Source organism: Ambystoma mexicanum, chromosome 4p (genome assembly GCF_040938575.1).
Source record: "Ambystoma mexicanum isolate Mex_15411 chromosome 4p, UKY_AmexF1_1, whole genome shotgun sequence".
Lineage (NCBI taxonomy): Eukaryota > Metazoa > Chordata > Amphibia > Caudata > Ambystomatidae > Ambystoma > Ambystoma mexicanum.
The window spans coordinates 68,778,901-68,803,357 of record NC_090927.1 but is presented as its reverse complement, the minus strand read 5'-3'; the positions used below and the strand labels follow the sequence as shown (position 1 = coordinate 68,803,357).

Here is a 24,457-nt window from a genome sequence, read left to right as displayed (position 1 = left end):
TCTGGCCACAGTGGTGTGGCAAAATTGCTTGTGCTGAAATGTGACCTACTGATTCAAATAAGTAGTGTTATGAGACGTAAGGCATTGCCTCCACGTCCACTCTTCCTCGTCACCGTACTGACGACCCTCCGCTCCATCCCTGCAGGGGAGCGGGGGTCCCATGCATGCTCAGCTAGGTTATGTTAAAACTGAGAGTTGACGATTAAGGGGAGGGGTAATACAAAAGAAAAGAAATAGAAGAAAGCCCTGTGTCGGAGGCAGGGTTCCTTGTAAAGTAAGTACTGTGACAAGGAAGAGTAGGACTAGGAGTAATTAAGATTACCGGTAAGTAATCAGAGGCATATGTAATATACAGAATACATTGTTTGATTTTTGTAATACATTGGAGTGTTGTCAATGCTTTTGTTAAATTAGTACATAAAAATCATGGATTTCTTTCAAAATAACTGGGATTACATGGTACTTGACTTATTTTGATTTTTTTTTTATATTTGAATATCTTTAGCAATGTTTTTTTTCTACACCTTAATTATATTTTTACATATCTGTGAAAATTGATTTTACGCCTTCCATTGCAGGCTTGAAAGGTCAATTAGGTCTGTGAAGCCAATCATTTGATGTCATTGTCCCAATGTCTCTTAAAGGTGCCATAGCTACTTGGAATTAAATGCAGTGCCAGAAACCTTTTATAGGTCCCACCCCCAAATGTTACTTTGTGTACGTTAGAACCGCCCACTCCATTTTCTATCCCACTTAAAGCACTGAGCAACACAAGGCTCCCAGCTTTCAGTGAGTGCCATTGGATTGTGCCCCTCATGTGGTCGGTGGTCCATGTCTATCAGGCAGGGTCGTGTCCTGAGAGGGGAGTTAGCTGAGATTGCTCGAGCCATCTGGATTGCCTTTGGAAACTCCATACTTTGTGGCTTTTTGGATGAGTGGGTGGTGGCGGGTGAAAGGAACGCATGAAGTGTTCTTCTTGGCTCTGTGCCACTGTGGCCTTTGCGCCTCTCCCTGGCATGAACTATGTTATTGGCACCCTGGCAGGTTTATGGACAGTGACCCCGGGATTATGATGGTCACATGCTTGATGTCCTAATTTCTGTTTACACTGATTTCTGTTCCTGTGTGTGCAAAATCTCAAGGTCGCTGCACCAGGAGGGCTCTGCTGCTCGAAGTGTGGTCAAATTTGCAATAGTATTTCGGAAAGTCTGCAGGTTTTCTATGTCCATTTTTCCCTAGAAACGATTTCCTCTTGGTTCGGAAGATTGCGATGGATTGAGCAGAGTTGCAGATCAGGCTACGAATGAGCTATGGCCAATACCGCCCTTTGAAATGCCTTACCTAAAATAGTGGCGGCTGCGGCAAGCCATCCACATGCTGAGCAAACCAGAGGGGCTAATATTGGCCATGTCTTTGGAGCATTTCACACCTGAGGGACTCAATTACTTTTCCTCAATTCTTTTCCCTTTTTACTCTTGGTTCCACCCCTTTATTCTTCCATCTGTCTTATTCTAAGCTTTCCTGTATCTTTTAGTGTCTGTTTGGGTTGCAGCTGTAGGAGCCCCTTGGGGAGTGGGCAGAAAGGGGGGGGGGACTTGGGATTCCCTCATGCATTGCTTTTCTGCCTCACGCTGACTCTATTGATTGAATGAAAGTTGGATAGTTCTCAAGGTTGTGGACAAGGATTTCGTTTTTAAGTTTCAGATTCTTTCAACACACCTGTGATTAGAGTAGGAAAAAGAGCCATCCAGTAGGCAGTGGCCAGTTAAGTGCACAACCTTTGAGACTTGGAGCAGTGCATGTTGGACAGTTCCATCAGTCAGTGTACCTTCTATTCTGAAGTGGCTTCTGTGTGGAAGTAACTGATAGGACAGGCAGGTATTCTTCCGTGATAGGCTTTGCAAGTCTCAACATGTCTCATCCAACTTGTTGATGGAGTCATGCAAAGGATGTCAGTGCCTCGATGTCCTTGGGCTGTAGTGCGCTTTACAAATTTAAAAAAGAAATAATATTCCGAATGCCTTTCATTGGGCCATTACAGCTCGTAGTGTGGCACCAAGTACACGCAAGTGTCTCCTCCTGAAATCAGGTCTTTACAACTTCTTAGCAACATAGTTCCTGCTAGTTCTGGATTTAAGCATGCGCAGGCCAATGTTGCTCTGCTCTTCTTTGTCTTTACCTTAGCAAACAACCGTCTCCTTTGTGGATCTGCCGTGGGGGACATTAACTGAGCCTGGAAGTTTTTGTTGACCAGGATGCTCACCCCCTCAGTGTTCAAGTTGCAGCAGCCGTGAACCTGTCCTCCTCAAGCATCTCAGATGTGTTACAATTTTATTGCACTGTTCTATCAGTTTAAGTTGCATATAGAACTGTTCTCAGTGGAAGGGAAAGGGTTCAGGTGAGATGGCTGGCTGTGATCTAACTTATTTACTGCGGCTAACAATTGGATAGGCTAAGCACCCTATCGTCCATCATTATGTACATATTGTATCTAATCTTACAGGATACGTATACAATAAAACTGTTTAGGGTGACCAAGGTTTCTTCGAAATTTGTCAATTACTCATTCAGATGAATTAGAAAAAAGAGAACTCCCTGAAATTTGAGGATACTCTCCTGTTTCCAGGGCGGGTAGATACTTTGATTATAAATTGTAAAGAGGTCAAAAATAAAAACCCATCTTCTGATGCCTTTCATGGCGAACGCCCGGTACGGCTTTGCAACTGTGTATGTTTCCTTTGTTCCAGCAGCGGGCCTGCTCCAGCGTGGAGATCAGTTTGGAGGGGTCTGAAGGTCAGCCTGTTACCACGCGTGCATCAGGGACCCCTCTGTGAGCAACTTCCTGCACCGGACTGAAGTCCTGTTATGTGGCACCAGCCTTCATCAATGTTCTTCCAAGACATTTGTTCCATGGTTGTCAAAGTGAAAGGTGAACCGAGGAACGTAAGGTGAGAATGAGTGCATCTTACTTCCTTTAATTTCGTCCTGTACAGAATCTCCCTCTGCAATCAGCACGAAAAAAAAATCAGTTAGACAAAGCCTACACATGGTGGGAAATCTGAATGTTAAATATGGCATGGTATTGTTGCATGTTATAGCAGTGTTTCTGAGCGGCTTGCAATTGAGTGAAATTGCTGCTTTAATGTCCCGAGGAATCTGTGTGGCCTCCCTCGACAGGGGATTGAGCCGCCTGGTTTTCAGTGACTTTTTTAAACCGGCTGAAATGAAACCTTGTTTTGACGTCCATGTCCACGGCCATTTTGCAGGCAAATTTAACCACCATACTGCCACGATCCTGAGTGGTTTCATTTTCTTAGTGAATCTGGATAGAGTAATCTTGCGATAACTTTCAGTGCTTCAGGAAAAGTTGATCCTGATTTTAAATTCCTCAGAACAAATATCCCAGAAATTGCACCAAAATGGGTCTTTGGCGAATTATCTGTGAGCAGGCTCACTCTCTAAAGCGCCTTCTTGTGGAGAGTGAATATTATGTTGTCTTTTAGAATCCGCTTTGCTACACATCCAAACCTCAAATTACGTCATTGTAGTTCTACAGTTGCCCTTCTAGCATTTCTGACAAAAGTATTTGTAAAGATTGATTGATTAATAATATGGCACTGGTGAAGGTAAAGATGTTGTTCGTCAGAGAAAGATGCAACATTTGCGATTAGCACCCAACGAGGGGGGCGCAGCAGCCTCCCGGCCAAAGCCAAATAAGAGACTAAGGACAGGGACTTTACCACATGGAGAAGGAGGCTGACATCTTCCCTGCGGCGACTCAGGTAAGGACCCACTTACTCCTCTGTGTCTCCTCCTCTCACCCCTCTTTTCCACTTATCTGGTGCTCCCTTAACCCTTGCGGGCGCCGGGAACAGTAGTGTTCCCGGCGCATCTCTGTCACAGCAGTGTTAGCCCCGGAAAGGGAGAAGAGACTACGTGCAGTTCTCTTCTCCCTCTTCCATGGTGGCCATCTTGGATTGTAGTTTTTTTCAAGTTGAGAAACGGCAAACACGCGGGGTGTCCACTTAAAAAAAAAACACTTAAAAAAAACAAATAGCATCTTGGAACGACATGCTGGGCTGCTAAAAGCAATAGACCCCTTGCTGGGGGTAAGGGAGCATTAACTGTTCAGGTAATGCCCCAGGGCTATCGTTAACATATGCCCTCCCCCCAGCTCAGGTTTATTGCTTAAGTGTGCGTAGAAGTTATCAATGTTTTTTGTAATAAATACTCCACTGCTGCCATGGGCTACTATAGTCAATCTATCGTAAGTATGGGCACCTCTGATATTCCATTTGTAGATACGGATCTGCTGCAGTTCCTGCAACACCAACAGAATCTTCTGCCTCAGGCGGCTCCCCAAGTCCTGCATCCCCACTGCATCCCCACTGCTACTGATACCAATTTTCCAGTGAGGCCAAACATGGACCTACAAGTGGTTCAAGAAGCACATCTGACTCCCATACAGTTGACGCCTGCATAGCCACAGGATATTCCCAGGAGACATCCTCATTGCCAAAATTGTTCCAGCTGGTCCCTCATGAGCAGTGTCTGCTCTTTAACGGCTCATAATGAGTGTGTCGGTAGTGCTAAAACAGGCAATGTTTGCAAATATCGCTCTGCCTGATTATTTGTTTTGGCACCAAAACCCAGAAAAAAAAACACCTGTGATTGCGTGGCGGTTATCCCTCCACAGAAATACAGTAGAGGTGGTGGTATTGACATGGGTTGTATTACTCCAAATTGGAGAATTACTTGCACTCTAAATTAGGCGGAATATTGCTTTTACAGCATTTAATACTAATTGAGTTAGGGCAGTACTGCCAACATTAATGGGACTCTTAGGCCCTCAGTATGAGTTCGGTGGGAAAAGTGGCAGTAAATGCGTTACTGCCTATTTTACCACTCTGCCGAATTACAGGACAAAGAAAATCTGCGCTAATTCCGCCGGCGGAATTAGCCCAGGCAGAATTAGTCCTGGTGGAATAACCCGCAGAAACAGAAATGCTAATTCTTCCATATTACAAGTGAAAATATCACTGAAATACCACCATAAATTGCTAATTATTCCGCCAAAAATGTAGTATAGTTACCTCGAGCTGAAAGTTGGTTGTAAAAGCATCCAGGTGATGGGAATCGAGCACAGGTTCCAATAATAGCCTTCAAAAGTGTATTTAAGGCCCACACGCTCCCCAAACACACTTCCAAACAACATGCAGCCACAACCAGAAGTGAACTACGGCATCCACAACCTACTGCTGTTCACTGAACTACCGCATCATGCAGGGCAACCACATGAAAGGATAATACATCCAATGGTGCGCCCCGTGTGGGCATGCATGGTTGGGGTCAATATAATGTCATGAAAAAAAAGTGGTCCACGCTGCAAACAACACAATTCGTTGTACAAATTTCAATTATTTTTAAAAAGATCATATCGTGCAAAAAGTCACAAAGAGTATCTCAAATATCTCTCATATTCAAAACTAAAGTTTAAATGCAGTAAAAAATACATGCGTCAGAATAGTACAAACAAAATGAAGACAAATAACATTCGCATATAAAGAGAGGTGAACAAAGTTCAAGGTAAAAACAAAGACAAATAATGACAAAGAAAAAAGATCAAAGATGTGTACGTAATATATTCTTTGTAATCCAAATTATTGGTCACTACTGGGTATTTCTAATGATACCCTCGATTTTGCATGATAAATAGATATTCATGCATTTGATCTGCCTACGTGTGTGTCAAAAATCTCAAATTTCACAATGCCCCTTCCTATCTTATGGGCATATGGACACGTTTTGGCACGCCAATAGTGTGGCATCCATTAGCGCCTTCCTCAGCGCAGGGAGAGCGACCCCTGTGCCTCTGACAGGGCTGGGTGGGTATTCTAAAATTGCAGGGTCTTCACAGTAGGGGGCACCTGGTCTTCTAGAGTCAGCCTGATGTCCCAATTAGTGGTTTCTGATTATTTTGTTATGAATGGGGATCCTTGTGCTCAATTCTTCCATTTCAATATGCGCTGCACAAGTTGTGCGTAAATGTTTGCCGTGTCACTGCAACAAATTTGAAAGCTGCACTGTTTCTGATGTGCTCCAATGGTATTACTGTGTCGGCGTGGCAGCTCTCGTTGCGAGCGTGTGCAATGTCCAAACTTTCAGATGTTCCAGTCCTTATTCCTGGAATAGTTGCATTTTAACGCGTGTCCTCTTAGTCCGAGAGATCTCTGTTGTCATGACAGCCTGATGCTATTTATAGTGCTGTAAACCACATGAAAGGATACAGGCTGCACAAAGACAGAGGAGACGTGTGTTGCAGAGGCCGTGAAAAAGGGTGGATCCCTAATATTGTATATTTAGATATTAGTGTAATCAATGGTGTAAAGTAATATCAATACTTTTTTTGAGGTGCGGGGGAGGAAACGGGAACCTGGCACAGGATCACTGCAACAGTTCATGTAGAGGAAAAACGAGGATCCAAAAGTAGGACCCCTCCCGTCCCCTGCACTCTATCATACATCCATCAAAAGATGGTTCAACAAACTTTCAATAGCGTTAGTAATAGTGAAACAATAGTTTTCAAATTAGATAGATAATAAAGATAAACATTCAATGATTTCGTAAAGGCACCAAAAGGTGGTTTTAATTATAGTCACAATTAGTTAACCATAAAGCCTTAGTGTACAAAAAGCCAAAATGACTGTCTAAAAAATCCCATGAAAACAATAAGCAATGATAGTCCATGTATACAATTTATGGCTGACGTGTTTCGGGATACACATCCCTTCTTCTTGAGCCTAGTTGATTTGGACTGCGGAACCTAAATAAACATAAAGAGCTGTTTCAATACACAACATGTTCATATATTAGAAATTAAACAAAGTAATTATTATTGATCTCACATAGACATTACATGTATTGGTCTATCCAATTGGGTGCAGTTCAAAGACATCTATAAAGGATGTTAATCCGAGTCATCCCAGTTAGAGGGGTCCCACCCGGGATCAGTGCGCCAGAGAGTGTACATTAATTACTACAGAAGTAATCAAGAACAGTTGCTAACGGTTGCCTATCAGTGACAACGGCCCACATTACATATATCAAAGCCATTCAAATAATGCAAATAATGGCATGTCCATCAGTTACATCAGCCTCCATTAATTATATTCAAGGAATTCAAATAGTGGCGTACCTTAAGTTTAAATCAAGGTCAAGTGTAAATTTCCACTCAAAGCATGGTAAAACCGTTTGTTCCAATTCTTTCCGCCGGTCAGTGAAGGAGAACTGCTCTTTTCAAAAGTGCATAGTGCCTACGGGTCAAACAAGAACAAAGCGATTCTAAAGATAAAATATTACCTTCCCACATAAGAGGTCAACACAATAGTATGGTTTTTATATAGTTAGCGCTAAAAAGCAGGGCCAATTATAAAGTCACGGCTTACCTCTAAAGTCGTAAAATCTGACGGGAGAAAACGAGTGTGTACTCCGCTAGCACGGTGATCTTAAAGTGTCCCAGGTTATTTCGCAAACAGGACAGATTGTTCTGTATGGAGAAATAGAGAGATAAGAGAGCTCAATCAGTTCCACAAGGCGGAACTGCGGGGTCTGTGTCTGCACTGGGTTGACAATCTGTAAACACATATTATATTCACCTCTGTAATGGAATCCAAAGGGATACTTGGACACGTGTAGAAAAACAGCCGCAACAGCGGATGAACGCTTCCCGAATGCGAGCGCCACCTTGCAGGAGGATGCGTCCCCCGTGCTGGCTGAGGTGGGTCTACTGGTAACCCTGACAACCCTTGACACAGACAGTAGCCCATCTAGGACTAAGCCTGTGCGTGGTAAACATAGAAGACGTCCTAAGTGAGCACACAATACAAAAAGTGGCTCTTAGACTGGTGCAAATGGGAGCGCCATTTTGGAATGTACTTTGTAGAATGGAAAAAGTGACTGCTGCAGCATATAGACAATGTCTGCTCATTAATGTAGAACAATTTAAGGACCCGTAAAACACAATGTTGTGTAAAGTAAGGAATGTAAAATGTTATGTCCTTCATATTGGTCTAAACCAAAGAAAAGGGTTAGTTATGTGAATTGACTATGGTAAATAAGCGTGCGCACTACACACTGTGGCCACAGTAAGGATCCCCCTGATGGAACAACATTTCAATTTCCATGGTTTGGTTCAGATTGAATGTGTATGTCTGGAAAGCGAACTCGCACCCAAGTGGAAAGCACCTCAGAAAGGAAACGGATGCCAATATGCTGTAGATAGAACCCACACCATACTTCAGAGCTTGAGCTTATGAACAGTGGGCCGGTCAACATGTCCCGGACTGATTAGACTTTAACAGTTATTCCACTGTTGGTAACGGCTAATGACATTTGATATGTCTATTCAGGTAGAAATTTTAACTATTACATAAGTACAATTAATTAACTAGAGGAAGAAATGCGGGGGAATTGTGGTGAAAAAAATCCAGTAAATAGTTTTGAATAGGAAGAGAATTAATTAAGATGTCCTCTACCCCAAGTAGTATAAACCAGCGGGGGCAGATGAAAAAAGAAAAAGAAAAAGGTATCTTTTTACACTACATAGTGGGGACACCATTTCTCTACGAGAGAGCCAGGGGTCTATTAAGTTCAGATAAAGCACCTCAGGGAAAATTCCTCATTGAGCCCTTGTGGGTTAAGTGTGTCCAGCTGGTGTATCCAAGACTACCAATCCATCCTCTCCCATAGGGAGAAATTTTGGATACACCAGCTGGACACACTTAACCCACAAGGGCTCAATGAGGAATTTTCCTTGAGGTGCTTTATCTGAACTTAATAGACCCCTGGCTCTCTCGTAGAGAAATGGTGTCCCCACTATGTAGTGTAAAAAGATACCTTTTTCTTTTTCTTTTTTCATCTGCCCCCGCTGGTTTATACTACTTGGGGTAGAGGACATCTTAATTAATTCTCTTCCTATTCAAAACTATTTACTGGATTTTTTTCACCACAATTCCCCCGCATTTCTTCCTCTAGTTAATTAATTGTACTTATGTAATAGTTAAAATTTCTACCTGAATAGACATATCAAATGTCATTAGCCGTTACCAACAGTGGAATAACTGTTAAAGTCTAATCAGTCCGGGACATGTTGACCGGCCCACTGTTCATAAGCTCAAGCTCTGAAGTATGGTGTGGGTTCTATCTACAGCATATTGGCATCCGTTTCCTTTCTGAGGTGCTTTCCACTTGGGTGCGAGTTCGCTTTCCAGACATACACATTCAATCTGAACCAAACCATGGAAATTGAAATGTTGTTCCATCAGGGGGATCCTTACTGTGGCCACAGTGTGTAGTGCGCACGCTTATTTACCATAGTCAATTCACATAACTAACCCTTTTCTTTGGTTTAGACCAATATGAAGGACTTAACATTTTACATTCCTTACTTTACACAACATTGTGTTTTACGGGTCCTTAAATTGTTCTACATTAATGAGCAGACATTGTCTATATGCTGCAGCAGTCACTTTTTCCATTCTACAAAGTACATTCCAAAATGGCGCTCCCATTTGCACCAGTCTAAGAGCCACTTTTTGTATTGTGTGCTCACTTAGGACGTCTTCTATGTTTACCACGCACAGGCTTAGTCCTAGATGGGCTACTGTCTGTGTCAAGGGTTGTCAGGGTTACCAGTAGACCCACCTCAGCCAGCACGGGGGACGCATCCTCCTGCACGGAGGTGCTCGCATTCGGGAAGCGTTCATCCGCTGTTGCGGCTGTTTTTCTACACGTGTCCAAGTATCCCTTTGGATTCCATTACAGAGGTGAATATAATATGTGTTTACAGATTGTCAACCCAGTGCAGACACAGACCCCGCAGTTCCGCCTTTTGGAACTGATTGAGCTCTCTTATCTCTCTATTTCTCCATACAGAACAATCTGTCCTGTTTGCGAAATAACCTGGGACACTTTAAGATCACCGTGCTAGCGGAGTACACACTCGTTTTCTCCCGTCAGATTTTACGACTTTAGAGGTAAGCCGTGACTTTATAATTGGCCCTGCTTTTTAGCGCTAACTATATAAAAACCATACTATTGTGTTGACCTCTTATGTGGGAAGTTAATATTTTATCTTTAGAATCGCTTTGTTCTTGTTTGACCCGTAGGCACTATGCACTTTTGAAAAGAGCAGTTCTCCTTCACTGACCGGCGGAAAGAATTGGAACAAACGGTTTTACCATGCTTTGAGTGGAAATTTACACTTGACCTTGATTTAAACTTAAGGTACGCCACTATTTGAATTCCTTGAATATAATTAATGGAGGCTGATGTAACTGATGGACATGCCATTATTTGCATTATTTGAATGGCTTTGATATATGTAATGTAGGCCGTTGTCACTGATAGGCAACCGTTAGCAACTGTTCTTGATTACTTCTGTAGTAATTAATGTACACTCTCTGGCGCACTGATCCCGGGTGGGACCCCTCTAACTGGGATGACTCGGATTAACATCCTTTATAGATGTCTTTGAACTGCACCCAATTGGATAGACCAATACATGTAATGTCTATGTGAGATCAATAATAATTACTTTGTTTAATTTCTAATATATGAACATGTTGTGTATTGAAACAGCTCTTTATGTTTATTTAGGTTCCGCAGTCCAAATCAACTAGGCTCAAGAAGAAGGGATGTGTATCCCGAAACACGTCAGCCATAAATTGTATACATGGACTATCATTGCTTATTGTTTTCATGGGATTTTTTAGACAGTCATTTTGGCTTTTTGTACACTAAGGCTTTATGGTTAACTAATTGTGACTATAATTAAAACCACCTTTTGGTGCCTTTACGAAATCATTGAATGTTTATCTTTATTATCTATCTAATTTGAAAACTATTGTTTAACTATTACTAATGCTTTTGAAAGTGTGTTGCAGAGGCCGCCCATACCACACATCCGTCAGTCCCCGCCGGCTCTGACTAATGACCAATTGGTCTTGCTGTATCGCGTGGACAGGAACACTTTAGCAGCCCTGCTGACCCTGATAGAGGCAGATATCCAGAACACCATACGCATGCGAGCTGCAATCCCACCACTGCAAAATCTGCTGCCTGTCCTCCACTTCTGTGCCACAAAATGCATTGCAGCAGACTGTGGGGATACTGCATGGCATGTCCTAGCCAACATTCTCAATAGTGCTTGCTCAAGTGTTGGAAGCGCTCATGAGGCATGCCCATCAGCACATCTCGTTGCACACCACTCAGGCCCAGGTGCATGCAGCAAAGATAAGATTTTGTGCCATCGCCCGTTTCCCTAATGTCATAGCAGCACTTAATTGCACACGTGGCATTGGTGGCCCCCAGGCAGTGGAGCCTGTATACAGGAATCGTAAACCGTACCATTCCATGAACATCCAGATGCCCTGTGATGCGGATCTGACCATCAGCCACTGCTGTGCACGATTCTCAGGTTCCACACAATTCCATGCCCTGAGGAAGAGCACCCTCCCTGCATATATGGAAACAGACAAAGAACAGCAAACCTGGCTCTTGGGTAAGTATGACATCTGATGATGATGATGCAGAACAGAGGGGCACATGGAGAGAGGCATGAGATCACATGGGAGGAAACAACAAGTCCCATTAACCATATCCCATGTGGGACTCAATAGGCTGTGGCCCATAATCCAACCAACGCTGGCCACATACGGCCGTCTTCCTGCTTTCAAATCACAGGGGATTGCAACAAATAGGTGGTCTTTCTTCTATACCACAGCATAGGAATACATCACCAAGAGATAAACTAAGAAACCACCTTCCGCTACCTATGCAAACTATGCTAGGTATCTTGTTTTTTTCATATGCAAACTAAGCTAGCACCTAGAAAACGGGTGTACTTTTTGAATTTTGTATTTTTTCATCTGTAACCTTGCTAAAACGCCTGGAAACAGTGATCCTTCTCAATGATGTAAAACAAATGACAGACAACAACTTTCCCTCCCCAATATTTGTAGTATGGCTGAGTCTATACTTACACTCAGTGGATCCGCTGAAGTCCTCGGGTACCGCCTCTCCCACAGTCTTCGACTCTGGCGTCTGATCTGCTTGACCTCCCACAGGGAGCAGGCAGGAATTTCTCCAAGGCGGCTCCTGACGACCTCTCAATGTCCACGTGTGGTTTTCGATCTTGTCCTCGCCAGTCGCGATGCAGCCCTTTGGGCACGCAGTGGAAAAAACACAGTCTTAATTGCCAAGGGGTCTTAGCGACCATCCTCTGCTACCACCTGTAATGGGGCAGGGGAATTATTATCACCCTCCCCGTCTACTTGCAAGAGGCACTGGTCCCTGGAAATCCCCTGTACCAGAAACAGAAGACCCAGCCATAGAACAACGTTCTACTGTCTTTATTACAAATTCAATGGCAGGGATTGCAGTATGAACAATGCAACATTCTCCAAACGCGCTCGGTTTCCAGCCGTCTGTCGTCCAGTTTTGTAAGCATATGATGTCATAAAATGAGGTTACAAGCTTCTCGCCACGGCCGTATCTTCCAAACCCTCTCTCCCTTCTTTCCCCTCCCACTCCTGATCCTTCCACGAACTCTCTCCTTTCTCCCTCCGATTTCACCAACTTTTTCTCATCCAAAATTCTCTCTCTTCGCCAAAACATCCTCTCCTCTCCTTCTCTCTCCCCTCCTTCCCCCTTCCTCTTCCACCTCTGCTAACATGTCCACCTTCTCTCCTATCACCCCAGCCTGTGTCCCCCGTCTCCTGTCCAAAACTCACCCTACCGCCGCCCCCTCTGATCCCATCCCCACCTCCCTCATCCCCAAATTCTACCCTCTCCTCATCCCCTACCTAACCACTTTCTTTAACACTTGTCTCTCCTCTGCTACCTTTCCTTCAGCTTTCAAACACGCCACCATCATCCCTATCCTGAAGAAACCTTCTGCTATCCCTCTTCTTACCTCCAACTTCAGACCAATCTCTCTTCTCCCCTTCATCTCAAAGCTCCCTGAACGCTTAGCCTACTCTCAACTCTCTGCTTTCATCTCCTCTCAATCCTTCCTCCCCTCCTCTCAATCTGGTTTCCGCCCTAAACACTCCACTGAGACTGCTCTCACATATGTACTCAACTCTCTCTTCACAGCTCGCCACGCTAAGTAATCCTCAATTCTCATCCTCCTTGACCTCTCTGCAGCCTTTGATACCGTAAATCACCCCTTACTTCTCAGCACTGTGTCCTCCCTTGGTTTCAAAGGCTCTTTCCTCTCCTGGCTTTCCTCTTACCTCTCCAACCGATCCTTTATTGTCTCCTGGGGCGGCCGCACCTCCTCCAACCCCCCCCGAACTATGGCGTTCCCCAGGGATCTGTACTCGGACCTTTCCTCTTCTCTCTCTATACCTCCCTTCTCGCTCCCGTCATCTCTTCCTTTGGCTTCTCCCACCACTTCTACGCGGACAATACCCAACTCTTTCTCTCCTTCTCCTCCTTCAACTCCGACCTCCACCACACTCTCTCTTCCTGCCTCACGGCCATAAAAAACTGGATGTCATCCCACTTTCTTTCCCTCTATTCTGACAAGACTGAAGTGCTTTTCTTCCCTCCTAACACTCTCTCACCTTCCCCTCTTCCTTTCATCCTTTTCCTCCCTTCCAATCTCCCAGTCTCGACCCATGCCCGCAACCTTGGCCTCCATATTGACTCCTCTCTCTCCTTCTCCACCCACATATCTCTAACCTCTCGTACCTGTCGGCACCACCTCTTCAAAATCCGCAAGATCCGTCCCTTCCTCACCTTTCACGCTTCTAAACTCCTAATCTCCTCCCTTATTTTCTCCCATCTCTTCTACTGCTCCTCTCTTCTCTTTGGCCTCCGTATCTCTCACCTGACTCCCCTAAAATCCATCTACCACTCCTCTATCCGTACTCTATGGGCCTCATTACGAGGCTTGCGCTCCCGTAATGAAGGGTGCCAGTACGGGACCGGCACCCTTCATTACGGGATGTGCAATTACGAGGTTCCCTTTGCGGGACCCTGTAAGGACGCCTGGTAAAACCAGGCGTCCTTTCCGGGTCCCGCGAGGGGAAGAGGGAGGTAATAACGGGCCAGTTGTAATGTGCCCGTTATTACCTCCCGCCCCATTCCTATTGAGCCCTACGGGACCGGCACCCTTCATTACGGGATGTGCAATTACGAGGTTCCCTTTGCGGGACCCTGTAAGGACGCCTGGTAAAACCAGGCGTCCTTTCCGGGTCCCGCGAGGGGAAGAGGGAGGTAATAACGGGCCAGTTGTAATGTGCCCGTTATTACCTCCCGCCCCATTCCTATTGAGCCCTATGGGGGCTCAAATGGGAATGGGGATGGGTTCCTGCAAGGAGGAATTACCGGGTCCTCCTATGTCGGAATGACCCGGTTATTCCTCATTGCAGGAACCCGGTATTGGAGCCCGATATGGAGGCAGCCATGGCGCTAATAGCACCATGGCTACCTCCATATTCGTAATGAGGCCCTATGTCTCCTCAGCCCTCGAGACTCTATCTCTACCTCACTCTCCCAACTCGGCTGGCTCCCTTTCCTCTCACAATTGAAATTTCAATTCCTCTGCCTTGTCTACAAATCTCTCCATGACCTCGCCTCCCCTATCTTTCCTCCCTCCTCTCATTCTACTCTCCCTCCCGCTCTCTCTGCTCAGCTGACCTATACCTTCTCACTGTACGCCCAGCCTCTTGTGCCTCCTCACGCTTCCGCTCCTTCCAACTCTTGGCCCCCCTCCTCTGGAACTTCCTACCTCTCCCTATCTGCTCCACCCCCACCTACCCATCTTTCCACTCCTCCCTGAAAGCCCTTCTTCTCCACTCCCCCCTTACTCTCCTTCCCTACCTCTCCCCCCATAACCCCTCCCCCTTCCTCCCTCCCTCCCCCTCCTCCCGATGCCCTTATATTGGATGCTGTAACCACCCAAGGGTGTTAAGACCATCTGGGAACACCCCCCCCCCGATTCCCCCCTCCTCTTGAGTAAATTGTTCTATGTATTGTACCACTGGTTTGTTTCAAGTTTGTAAATATGCTTCTTTCTTTTGTACTGTTGTTATACTGTAAAGCGCTTTGGAGTAAAGCGCTATATAAACCCAATAAACATAAACACATAAACATAAACATCCCAGAAAACCTAACTGGGGTAGGGATTGGTTAGTGGGGCAAACTATATTCACATTCTATAAGGGGTTAATTTGATTATTGGGTGAAACATATCTGGTGGCTCCTCCTGAAACCACCTGTATGTGTGGCGGGTACAAAGTTACAGGTTAGTGTTGTGGAAAGTGGATAGGGATTGGACAGAAAGGGTCTTCTCAGCCTTGGAGCTTTGGACAGGTACCAAGCCAAGTGCAAATACCTGAGGTAATGAGAACGACCCCAAAGGTGATGCATGTGCCCAATAAGTTACCATCTCCGATCCCTTTGGCTATGAGATAGAACATTCAGCTTTGACCCTGTGTTACTTTTGTATCCTGCTGTCTTCAGTTCGATGGGAACATCCATCTTAGTCTGGCACGAATTAATAAGCTCTGTCTTGCAGGTAAGATCACGTGTGTAGGGACCACAAAATGGACTTCTCCTACTTGCAATTATGCATAATTTCTGCTTATGTTCCCTGCGAGGTGCCCAATCTCTTCTGTTAACTTGAAACCTTCCTTCTCTTGGTGTCCTTGGCAAGGCTGCGCATGGTAGCTGCAGCCTGGTCTGCATGCGTCAGCAGGAACAGCTTGTCAGCTTTTCTCTGTGTGCTCGAGTTCATTCCTCCAAGGTTGCAGTTAGTCAACTTGTTCGATTGCTGGCATCAGTATTTCGTCAACCATGTCATCGTCATCCAGATATGGTCTGAACGGTTGTCTGAGAGAGTAGCACTTCTCACACCAGCGATACATTGATGTTGGGGAGGAAGGGCGCAGTAGCGAGCGAGGCACATCTCTTGTTCTGTTGGCGCCAGGCTGAGATCAGGATGGGGGTAATGAGGGTCATGTTTAGGTCTCCCTCTTCAATACAAACAGCTCCTGCTGACAGTTTCATCCCTGGACATGTCCAAGGTACACTTTTTAGCACCTTTAGTTGACAACAGTCGATATGTAACATTTCGATAATCTTCTTCTGCTGTCTACATGATCAAAGATACTAGAACCTGGCAGTTAACACAAACATTCTGCAATGTTAAAATTCACCACTAATACATTATGGCTCCCATGGCTTTATCAGTCTTCCCCTTACAAACTGGATCATAAAATCAAAACACCTGCATGAACAACAATTTTTGGCCCATCTTTGCATGGGAAGCGTGCACAACAAACATATCTACCTTTAGTTGAGCCAAGAGTACACAAGCATTCACTGCTCGTTAACCCTTAATATATCAAGAGGCCTGGGCCCATACAGTAAGTATCCTATACTTTGGTTTTATTCTGTACAGTGACTTTTTTGCAAAGAACACATTCATACCCTTACAGCTAAGCCTTTTCAAAGCCAGTACTCCTTTTAAACATGCCATTTTAAAAATATCCTTGGATGGACGTGGAGGGTGCATTACCACTGTTCAGTCTGCCCTTTGCTTATTTATATGCTCTAGAATTATCTGAGGTTTTTAAAAGAAGGGAAGTTCAAGATGTACGAGTTGCTTATCATAGTAACTTTGTACTCTTATTTTCTACACTGCCTTTACTGTATATAGAAGACATGTCCTCTTCCCCCAAATTCTACTTTTGCAAGCCACCTAGTATGTTGGATGGAAAAAGGAGGGGATGAACACAAAGCAGGCATGTAAGCGGGTGCTTTGGCGTAAACATGACCACACAGGTTCTGCTTTAATTCTTTCCTATAAAAAAGTGAACATAGGAATCCCAATTATATAAAGAACGTGAACAATTGTGCAAGAGTGAACGAGTTGCTGTGGTGAGTAATTTGTGTGGTAGCATAGTTTCTATGTAAATACTGATTGGTGGAGATGGAGCACTTCTGGACAACCCATGAAGCCCTAATAGCACAGTGTCCTTTACTTGAAACGTTTTGTCAGTTTTCTTTTGGACTGCTATTCAAATAAAGAACATTATCCTGTTTGCTATTCCTACGAATTGCATATTTCTATGGTCATAAATCACTCTTGTGCTTGTTTTTTCCACCAATCTAACAGGTTTGGCCTCGCAGTGGTTAGAAAGCCGAAGGAGTTTTTCTAAAGGCCTTTGTAAGAAACAACAGCTAAGAAGGCTCTACCGAAATAAACCTTATTCAAGCCAATCCAAACCCAACATGAGTGTAATGACATTAAAGGAAAATATGACATTTTAACCCTTCCAACTTCCTACTGGTTTTGTGGATATCAAGACTCTCTATTGTAATCAATTTCTTCATGTTCCCAAATCAAAGATTCATCATGTATCTATTGAACATTACTATGCTTCTCCTCTGAAGCAAACTTTCATACATCAGAATGAGTCATCTAGGAGAGAGGACATACAGCCAAGGTTCAATCATGCCAAGACAACAAGCCATCAATTTAGGGCACTAACCCTGCAAAAGTCTTCTCAGCGTTATTGAATACGACAAAGCCTAGCTTTGAAGGCTACTCACATTCTTGTTTGAAAATCCAGACAGTAAACACTGACCTTGGAAGACGCCATCAAAAAACCTTGAGTTAGAAGCAATCTGCACGTTGGGAGGACACATTGAATGTTAAAGGAATATATTTGTACTAATTAGAATGTTTAACAGATGGGCCTTCTTGACTTAGCACATATGTACTGAATGTGACAAAGTATTTAGTGCAAATCTACATTTTTCTGGCACATCAGAGTAAGGACATCCGGGAACAAATCACTTGCCTGTTCAGAGTGCAACACAGCTTTTGTTACAGTAGCAAATCTGAGAGCATCCTAGAGACACTATGATGGCCAGGCGTATGGGGCCCATCCCCATCATTGCATGTATGCCAACATAGGTAACTGTGTGCATATGCTATCCATAAAAATGTAAATCATATGACAACCATTGTAGATCGAAGAGACAACCAATGGTATGTCGGAGAAATCATTACTATGATCTACATTTGATAAACATGACCCAGCGCCCATTGGAAAAGCAGCTCTACCGACACCAAGGTGAAAAATAATGCACATGTTCTGAATCTGACATGGTTTTCATTAATGAACGAATACCATAACATTGGAGAAAGAGAACATACAATAATACTGAAGATGGCAAAATATTTCTTTTAAAGAATTATACATTTGCATAAATTGAAGTGCCTGCAATGGAAAGACCTCATGCATGTGATGAATGTGACAAGGCTTTTAAAAGCAAGGATTCTCTAAAGAGACATAAGGCTAGCCACACAGGACCGAAACCAAATCAATGTACAGAGTGTGTCAAGTCTTACTTAACAAAGGGAGAGCTTTTGTATCATCAAAAAACCCACACTGGGGATAAACCATATAAATGTTCTGAATGTGCCAAGGCTTTTATCACAAAGACAGAGCTAACCGTACACGAGAGAACCCACACTGGGGAAAAACCTTATGAATGCACCGAATGCCACAAACTGTTCAGAACAATGGGACAGCTCACAATACACCAGAGAATACACACTGGAAAAAAACCATATAAATGTTCTGAATGTGACAAAGCTTTCATCTCAAAGATAGAACTGATTGTGCATCAGAGAGTCCACACCGGTGAAAAACCATTCGAATGCACTGAATGTGATAAAGGGTTTAGAACAAAGGGGCAGCTAATACTACACCAGAGAAATCACACCGGCGACAAACCATATAAATGCTCCGAGTGCGATAAATCTTTTTGCACAACCACCGATCTAAAGATGCATCAAAGAACCCACACAGGAGAAAAACCATGGGAATGCACTGAATGCGACAAGGCTTTCAGAACAAAGGCACAACTTAAGCTACATGAGAGAACCCATACTGGCGACAACCCATTTAAATGCACTGAATGTGACAAAACATTCAAGCAAAAAAGTAACCTAAAGCTACATCAGAGAAGCCACAGTGGGGAGAAGCCATACAGGTGTTCAGAGTGTGACAAAGGGTTCATCACAAAGAAAAAGCTGACCCTTCATCATAGAAACCACACTGGGGAAAAACCATTTAAATGCACTGAATGCAACAAGGCTTTCATTATAAATGTTCAGCTAATGATACACCAGCGAATCCATACTGGCGAGAAACCATATAAATGTGATGAATGTGGCAAATCTTTTAGTACAAATGGCTCTCTAAAGGGGCATAGTTCAGTCCACACTGGGCTAAAACCACATACATGTACTGAATGTGACAAGACTTTCACGAGAAAGGCATATCTTAAGACGCATCAGAGTATCCACACAGGAGAAAAACTATTTAAGTGTACTGAATGCAATGCAGCTTTCATTTTAAAAGGTCAGTTAAAAGAACATCATAGAATCTATACTGGGGAAAAACCATAAAACCGTACTGAATGTGGCATAACTTTCATGCCTATTTCTCTTCAAGTATAGGAAAGATTGCTTTTTGGCAAAAACGCTGTATAAGTATGGAATGGGAGAAGGCTTGTAAAATCAGTAATAGCAATCTACAAAGACATTAGGCCGCCCACACAGGATGACAACCATAAAAAGTCTTACATGTGATAAATATGGTATCCCTACATATTATCCCCACCAAAAATATCGCCGTACATATGGTCGTCTGTCTCGCCATAGGCAATATTTTTGGGGGGGGGTAATTTGTGGGAGCGGGGCATGCAGGGGTGTCCCCCGCACATTCAAAAATAATGCAGAGGTTGCGGGGGTGTCCCCCGCAAGGCCCATGGCTCAATATCGCCACAAAAATATGGCAACATTTTTGTATCGCAATATTTTTGCGGGGATATTAACACATGAAACCATAAATATTGAATTACATTTTCAGTTATCATCACAGATTCCTAACTACAAATCATTAAACAATAATAATTTAAACAATATTGTGAAATAGGTACCTGGTCATGAGCAGCAATAATTGTCACAAATTCACTTTGTTGTGGGTACATTACTTTAATATATGAAATGAGGGGCAATTCGATGACAAATACAATGCCCAGGCAACAGAAGCCTGGCCAAGGGTATCAAATCAAATATAAGCATATTTGGATAACAAGTGATCCATGAAATGTTTTGCATGTAGTTAATCAAACAATCATAGAACATGAAAAGCATCAAACATTCATGTCATATAAAGCATCAAACCAAAAAATGCAAAATTCACAGCAACTACTATCTCTGTTAATTGGGCGAGGCGATATGGCCACTTTTAAAGGTAATCAATATGCAACTCAGTCAATGAATGCGACATCGACACACATTGGCTACTAACATCATCAGATATTTATGGATCTTGGGTCTGAAATCACCCCAAGCGGGCGTATCTGTATCATACTACACCCCAGTTTGGGTTTATAAGTCATGGATCCCCTTCCAGAGTCTGGCAAAGGGATATTGTTTCTTAGCAAGTGTGCAACCATGGCGAATCCCCTATAGGATGATTGGAGCGTCCCCATGTGGCTCCTACATTTCTGTGCCTGCCTGATAAACATTGGCAGGCGAAATAAGTATTACTCGGTTTCCAGATTCTGGAGTAAGAAAAGGTGGGCAACAGCCACCTTTGCCTTAGTGACTTGTACCAAGGGTAAAAGAGGTGTAAGGGATGGTTTTCGCTACCATAGTCGTCCCACAGAGGCATCTATTTGAGATGTGTCTGTCGGCCACATATTGTCCAGGATCTGTAAATGATCTAGTCTCGGCTCGGTTATCAATCTCCTATGCATTTAATTCACAAACGGGTGCAGATACAGAAAAGGCATTTCCATTTCTGTAATTTTCAGATATCAGGATGCATATGGCTTAGGCCTCGACAAAGTCCACCGTGTTTCCACTCGGACTTGAATGACCCTTGACTTCAAGTTTGCTTTGGCCCAAGGTGGTATACTAGCTAGATCAGGAAACCAACCCTCTCTTTTTAATTGGTTTTCTGGAAGGATGTCAATACTTTGATGTCCCTGTAAAGGGCATGCCCTTCATTAAGCCAAATTTTGACCCAGGCTCTAGCCCAACAATACTATTTGACACTTATCCATTCTAAGTTCACCTGATTATGAACCATTATATTGTCAGTCGAATTACTGACAATCAGGAACGATTTTAAAAAGGTATTTTAGATAGGTTCAAAACAGTGACCCACTTGCAGCCCCCAACCCCATAACATCTGTGCCATAAAAAGCTTATGAGATTGTTTCAACTGCCGTGAAGGAGACACTGCTCAACCTTCAATGTAGGGATAAAATCACTACCCTGGATTGTTTTATTTAACATTTAAAATATGTAATCTGTGATGCCCTCAAAAGATAAGCAGCAAAGCGTACACCTAAGTAAAGAAAGTGGTCACCAGTTCCAGGGGCTTGCTAATTAAGAATCTTAGATTGAGGAACTGGCTTCGGACAACCACCATTATATTGGATATTTTAGACTTTACAAGTTTCTCTTGGATTTCTCAAAAACCAGAGAAGTTGCGTAAGAATGTTAGCCAGTAAGAGGGATTGTCCACAAATTACAGGAGAGTGAAATGCCTACCTTAATTGTATTGACATCAGCTGTAGAATCTATCAGATACATTTTAGGTCAATTGAGGAACAGAATGAGAAGTGGAGGCACCAGCACACAGCCCCTTTAACCTCCCTGAGTAATGGGGGGAATGATATGGTCCCTATACCAGACCATCCAAACTTAGCATATGCTGAATTATTATGGTCTAACACATTATACAATTAAGAGACCAATTGTAACTCCTAGATTCCAGAGAACTGCCAATATGTTCACTCTTAAGTACTAGGTCGAAAGCTGTATTTAAACCAAGGGAATCGAGAAACCGGTTTTCCTTTCTGAAGTAGCAAGAATTATCCTTTACAAGATGAAGTGTTAGGCACTGGTTGACTGTGTTCATTCCCTTTTGAAATCCTAGCTGGCATAGCAAAATGATCTTATATTCATTGTCACAATCCAAGAAATGACCAATAACACCCTCACACTAAATATAGCATGTGTGCCAACGAACAGTATGGTAGAATAACACTTCAGATCAGCTCTCAGACCCTTTTCTGAAAGTGAGTATAGTTTTGTCTCTCTGGGAAGTTGGTGGAATATCCGAGTTAGTGGTGAAGGCATTAAATAACTTTATCAAGACTATACCCAAAACCAGTGGTTAAGATTTTATTAGATTAGAGGGTATTCAAACTGGTTCTGGAGCTTTCCATTCTTAAGATTTACCAAGGTCAGGGTTACTTCCTCCACCCCAAAATGTAAACATCCCCTCTAAAATCTGTCTAGTTCACTGGACATTTCTTTGGTTCCCCGTAACCTCAAGAGGGCCTAGATCTCTGTTTTTCCCCATTGGACTACAGAGTACACGGTAAATCCCTAAAGTTAAGGAGGCAGACTAAGAGCTCATGGCCAAGTTTCACCCAGATGGCTACCTTGAAGTCAAACATTCTAAACCATGACTCAAAATAAAGACGTGCAGTCATAAGTGACTCGGCTGCTAGCTGCAAAAATGTGTATGATGCTAGGGCATACAGTTTTGACCTGCCATTAATAGCTCTGATTCTAGATTTGTAGACCACCGCCCAAAGTCTACCTGCTTAAACCCTCCTCTACAATGATATAACCATCTCGGCAAGACAACAACTATTTTCTTCCAATTCATTGTACTCCTGATCCACAATCGGTACTCCCAATTTAACCTAGTTTGTAGTTGGGCATCTCATCAGTATTTTCCAGTATAGTCAACAGGTCCTAAAAGTTGTTCTTTTATAGCGCACCGCAGGGGGAGCATTATAACCTGCTGCTCACAACCTGACCGACTATCCAATTCTCGCCCAAACCTCCGGTACACAGGTCTTCTACGCAAGCTGATTATGCATTATAGCCTGCTGTTCGCATTCCTGCGGGCTGATTGACTATCTGATACTTACTTGATCCGCTCATACACATGGGTACTACACAAGAAAATTTATTTTCTAAACGCTTGCTGAAACGTAGTTAGCTTTGTACTTGATTCTGATGATGGTAGGGGAGCAAAACATTGATCGTATGTAAGGCTGTTAAAAGATTGTCAATTTGCTAAATGCAGCTAGAATTGTGTATGCCTAAGCTTAATCTTATTTTACATGATTAGGTTTTCTCTGAATGTACTGAACTATTGTTTTATTTTTGAGCTGATTTTTCATATTCTTCTATGTACTTTTTTAATTGTATCACCCTTTGAAAACCTGTACAGCTTGCTGGTGCACCTCGTTGCATGATATCTATTTAATAAATAAATCCTTCTGTGGTCATCCTGTGAACAATGCCCAAAGGATACTGCAGAGAAACATCAGTACCACTTAGCTAGCGCTATAGGTACTCCAGCTTCCAATGACTCTGACAAGTTCAGAGACTCCATTACCACCAAGAAGAGTCTGCCTTTGAAATGGGAGAAACATTCATTTAAACATGGAAAATGGGTTATATAAAACTTATGATGAGGCAACTATTATGAAGAAGACATTTAGGGCCTCATCAGGGGTTGGGCGGAGCGTCATAAATGCGGCAGTAACGCTATTGCTGCTGCATTACTGCACTGCCCAATTCTAGTTTGTGCGGAAAGTTGGAGGTTTATCGTCCGCGTTTTGCTGGAGGTAAAACTCTCCACTTTCCAGCCCATTTGTGGCACTATTACCACAGTGCTACTATCGCTGGCGGTAATAGTGCTGTAACTGCCCCATAGAGTTCTATGGAGTCTACAAAAAATGGGGAGTAACAGCCTTACCACAACACTGGAATCCACGCTAATAGCACTGGCCGAGTTGCGGTAAGGCTAGTTGCATTAGCGGTATCCCGGCGGATTTACCGCTTAGGATACCGCCAAGGTTGTGATGAGGCCCTAGTCTGTGCATTGATTTATATTTTCTGCTTAACTGTGTCACCTTGTTACGAGTGCAGAAAGTGATGTATGGTTAGGAGCCTGTATTAAAACTAAGCTAGACTATTATGAGTCTCTCTAAGAAAATGTTAAACAAGATATCATGAATGAACCCTTTGAACCTTGACTGGCTTCCAGTAGAGGTCATCTGTGACTGTAGGTTGCCAGAGATCTGGCATAAACGTAACTCGCTGAGCTACCTTACCTTACGTATGCCTCCTACATGGAAGAAGAGAACATTTGAGTCCAGTCACCGATCTGCCAGAGAGAGGAAAGGACCTCTTTCTTGTGAGCATCAGGATCCTGGGCCGAGGGTAAGCTGAATGCTAAAGGGACTGGGAGGTTGAGGGTGTGTATTCTGAATCCTCACACTTCTATTGTTTTCTCCTTAGGTCTTGAGTAGCCGTGCAATCTGA

At 43.4% G+C, this 24,457-nt stretch overlaps 1 protein-coding gene across 3 annotated transcripts in view; it reads left to right on the top strand.

Moving 5' to 3' along the window:
- The window catches only part of LOC138453001 (zinc finger protein 182-like), a 96,211-nt gene extending 72,796 nt beyond the window's left edge, over positions 1-23,415 (top strand). For 2 of the 3 annotated variants that reach the window (XM_069605407.1, XM_069605406.1), the window contains exons 2-3: positions 2,748-2,948; positions 17,189-23,415. In XM_069605407.1, coding sequence (XP_069461508.1) covers positions 18,305-19,495 — 1,191 coding nt within the window. In that variant the 5' untranslated portion in view covers positions 2,748-2,948; positions 17,189-18,304 and the 3' untranslated portion in view covers positions 19,496-23,415. The remainder of the gene's footprint in view (positions 1-2,747; positions 2,949-17,188) is intronic. The other variant, XM_069605408.1, reaches the window with a different exon arrangement.
- The last annotated feature ends 1,042 nt before the right edge of the window (positions 23,416-24,457 follow it).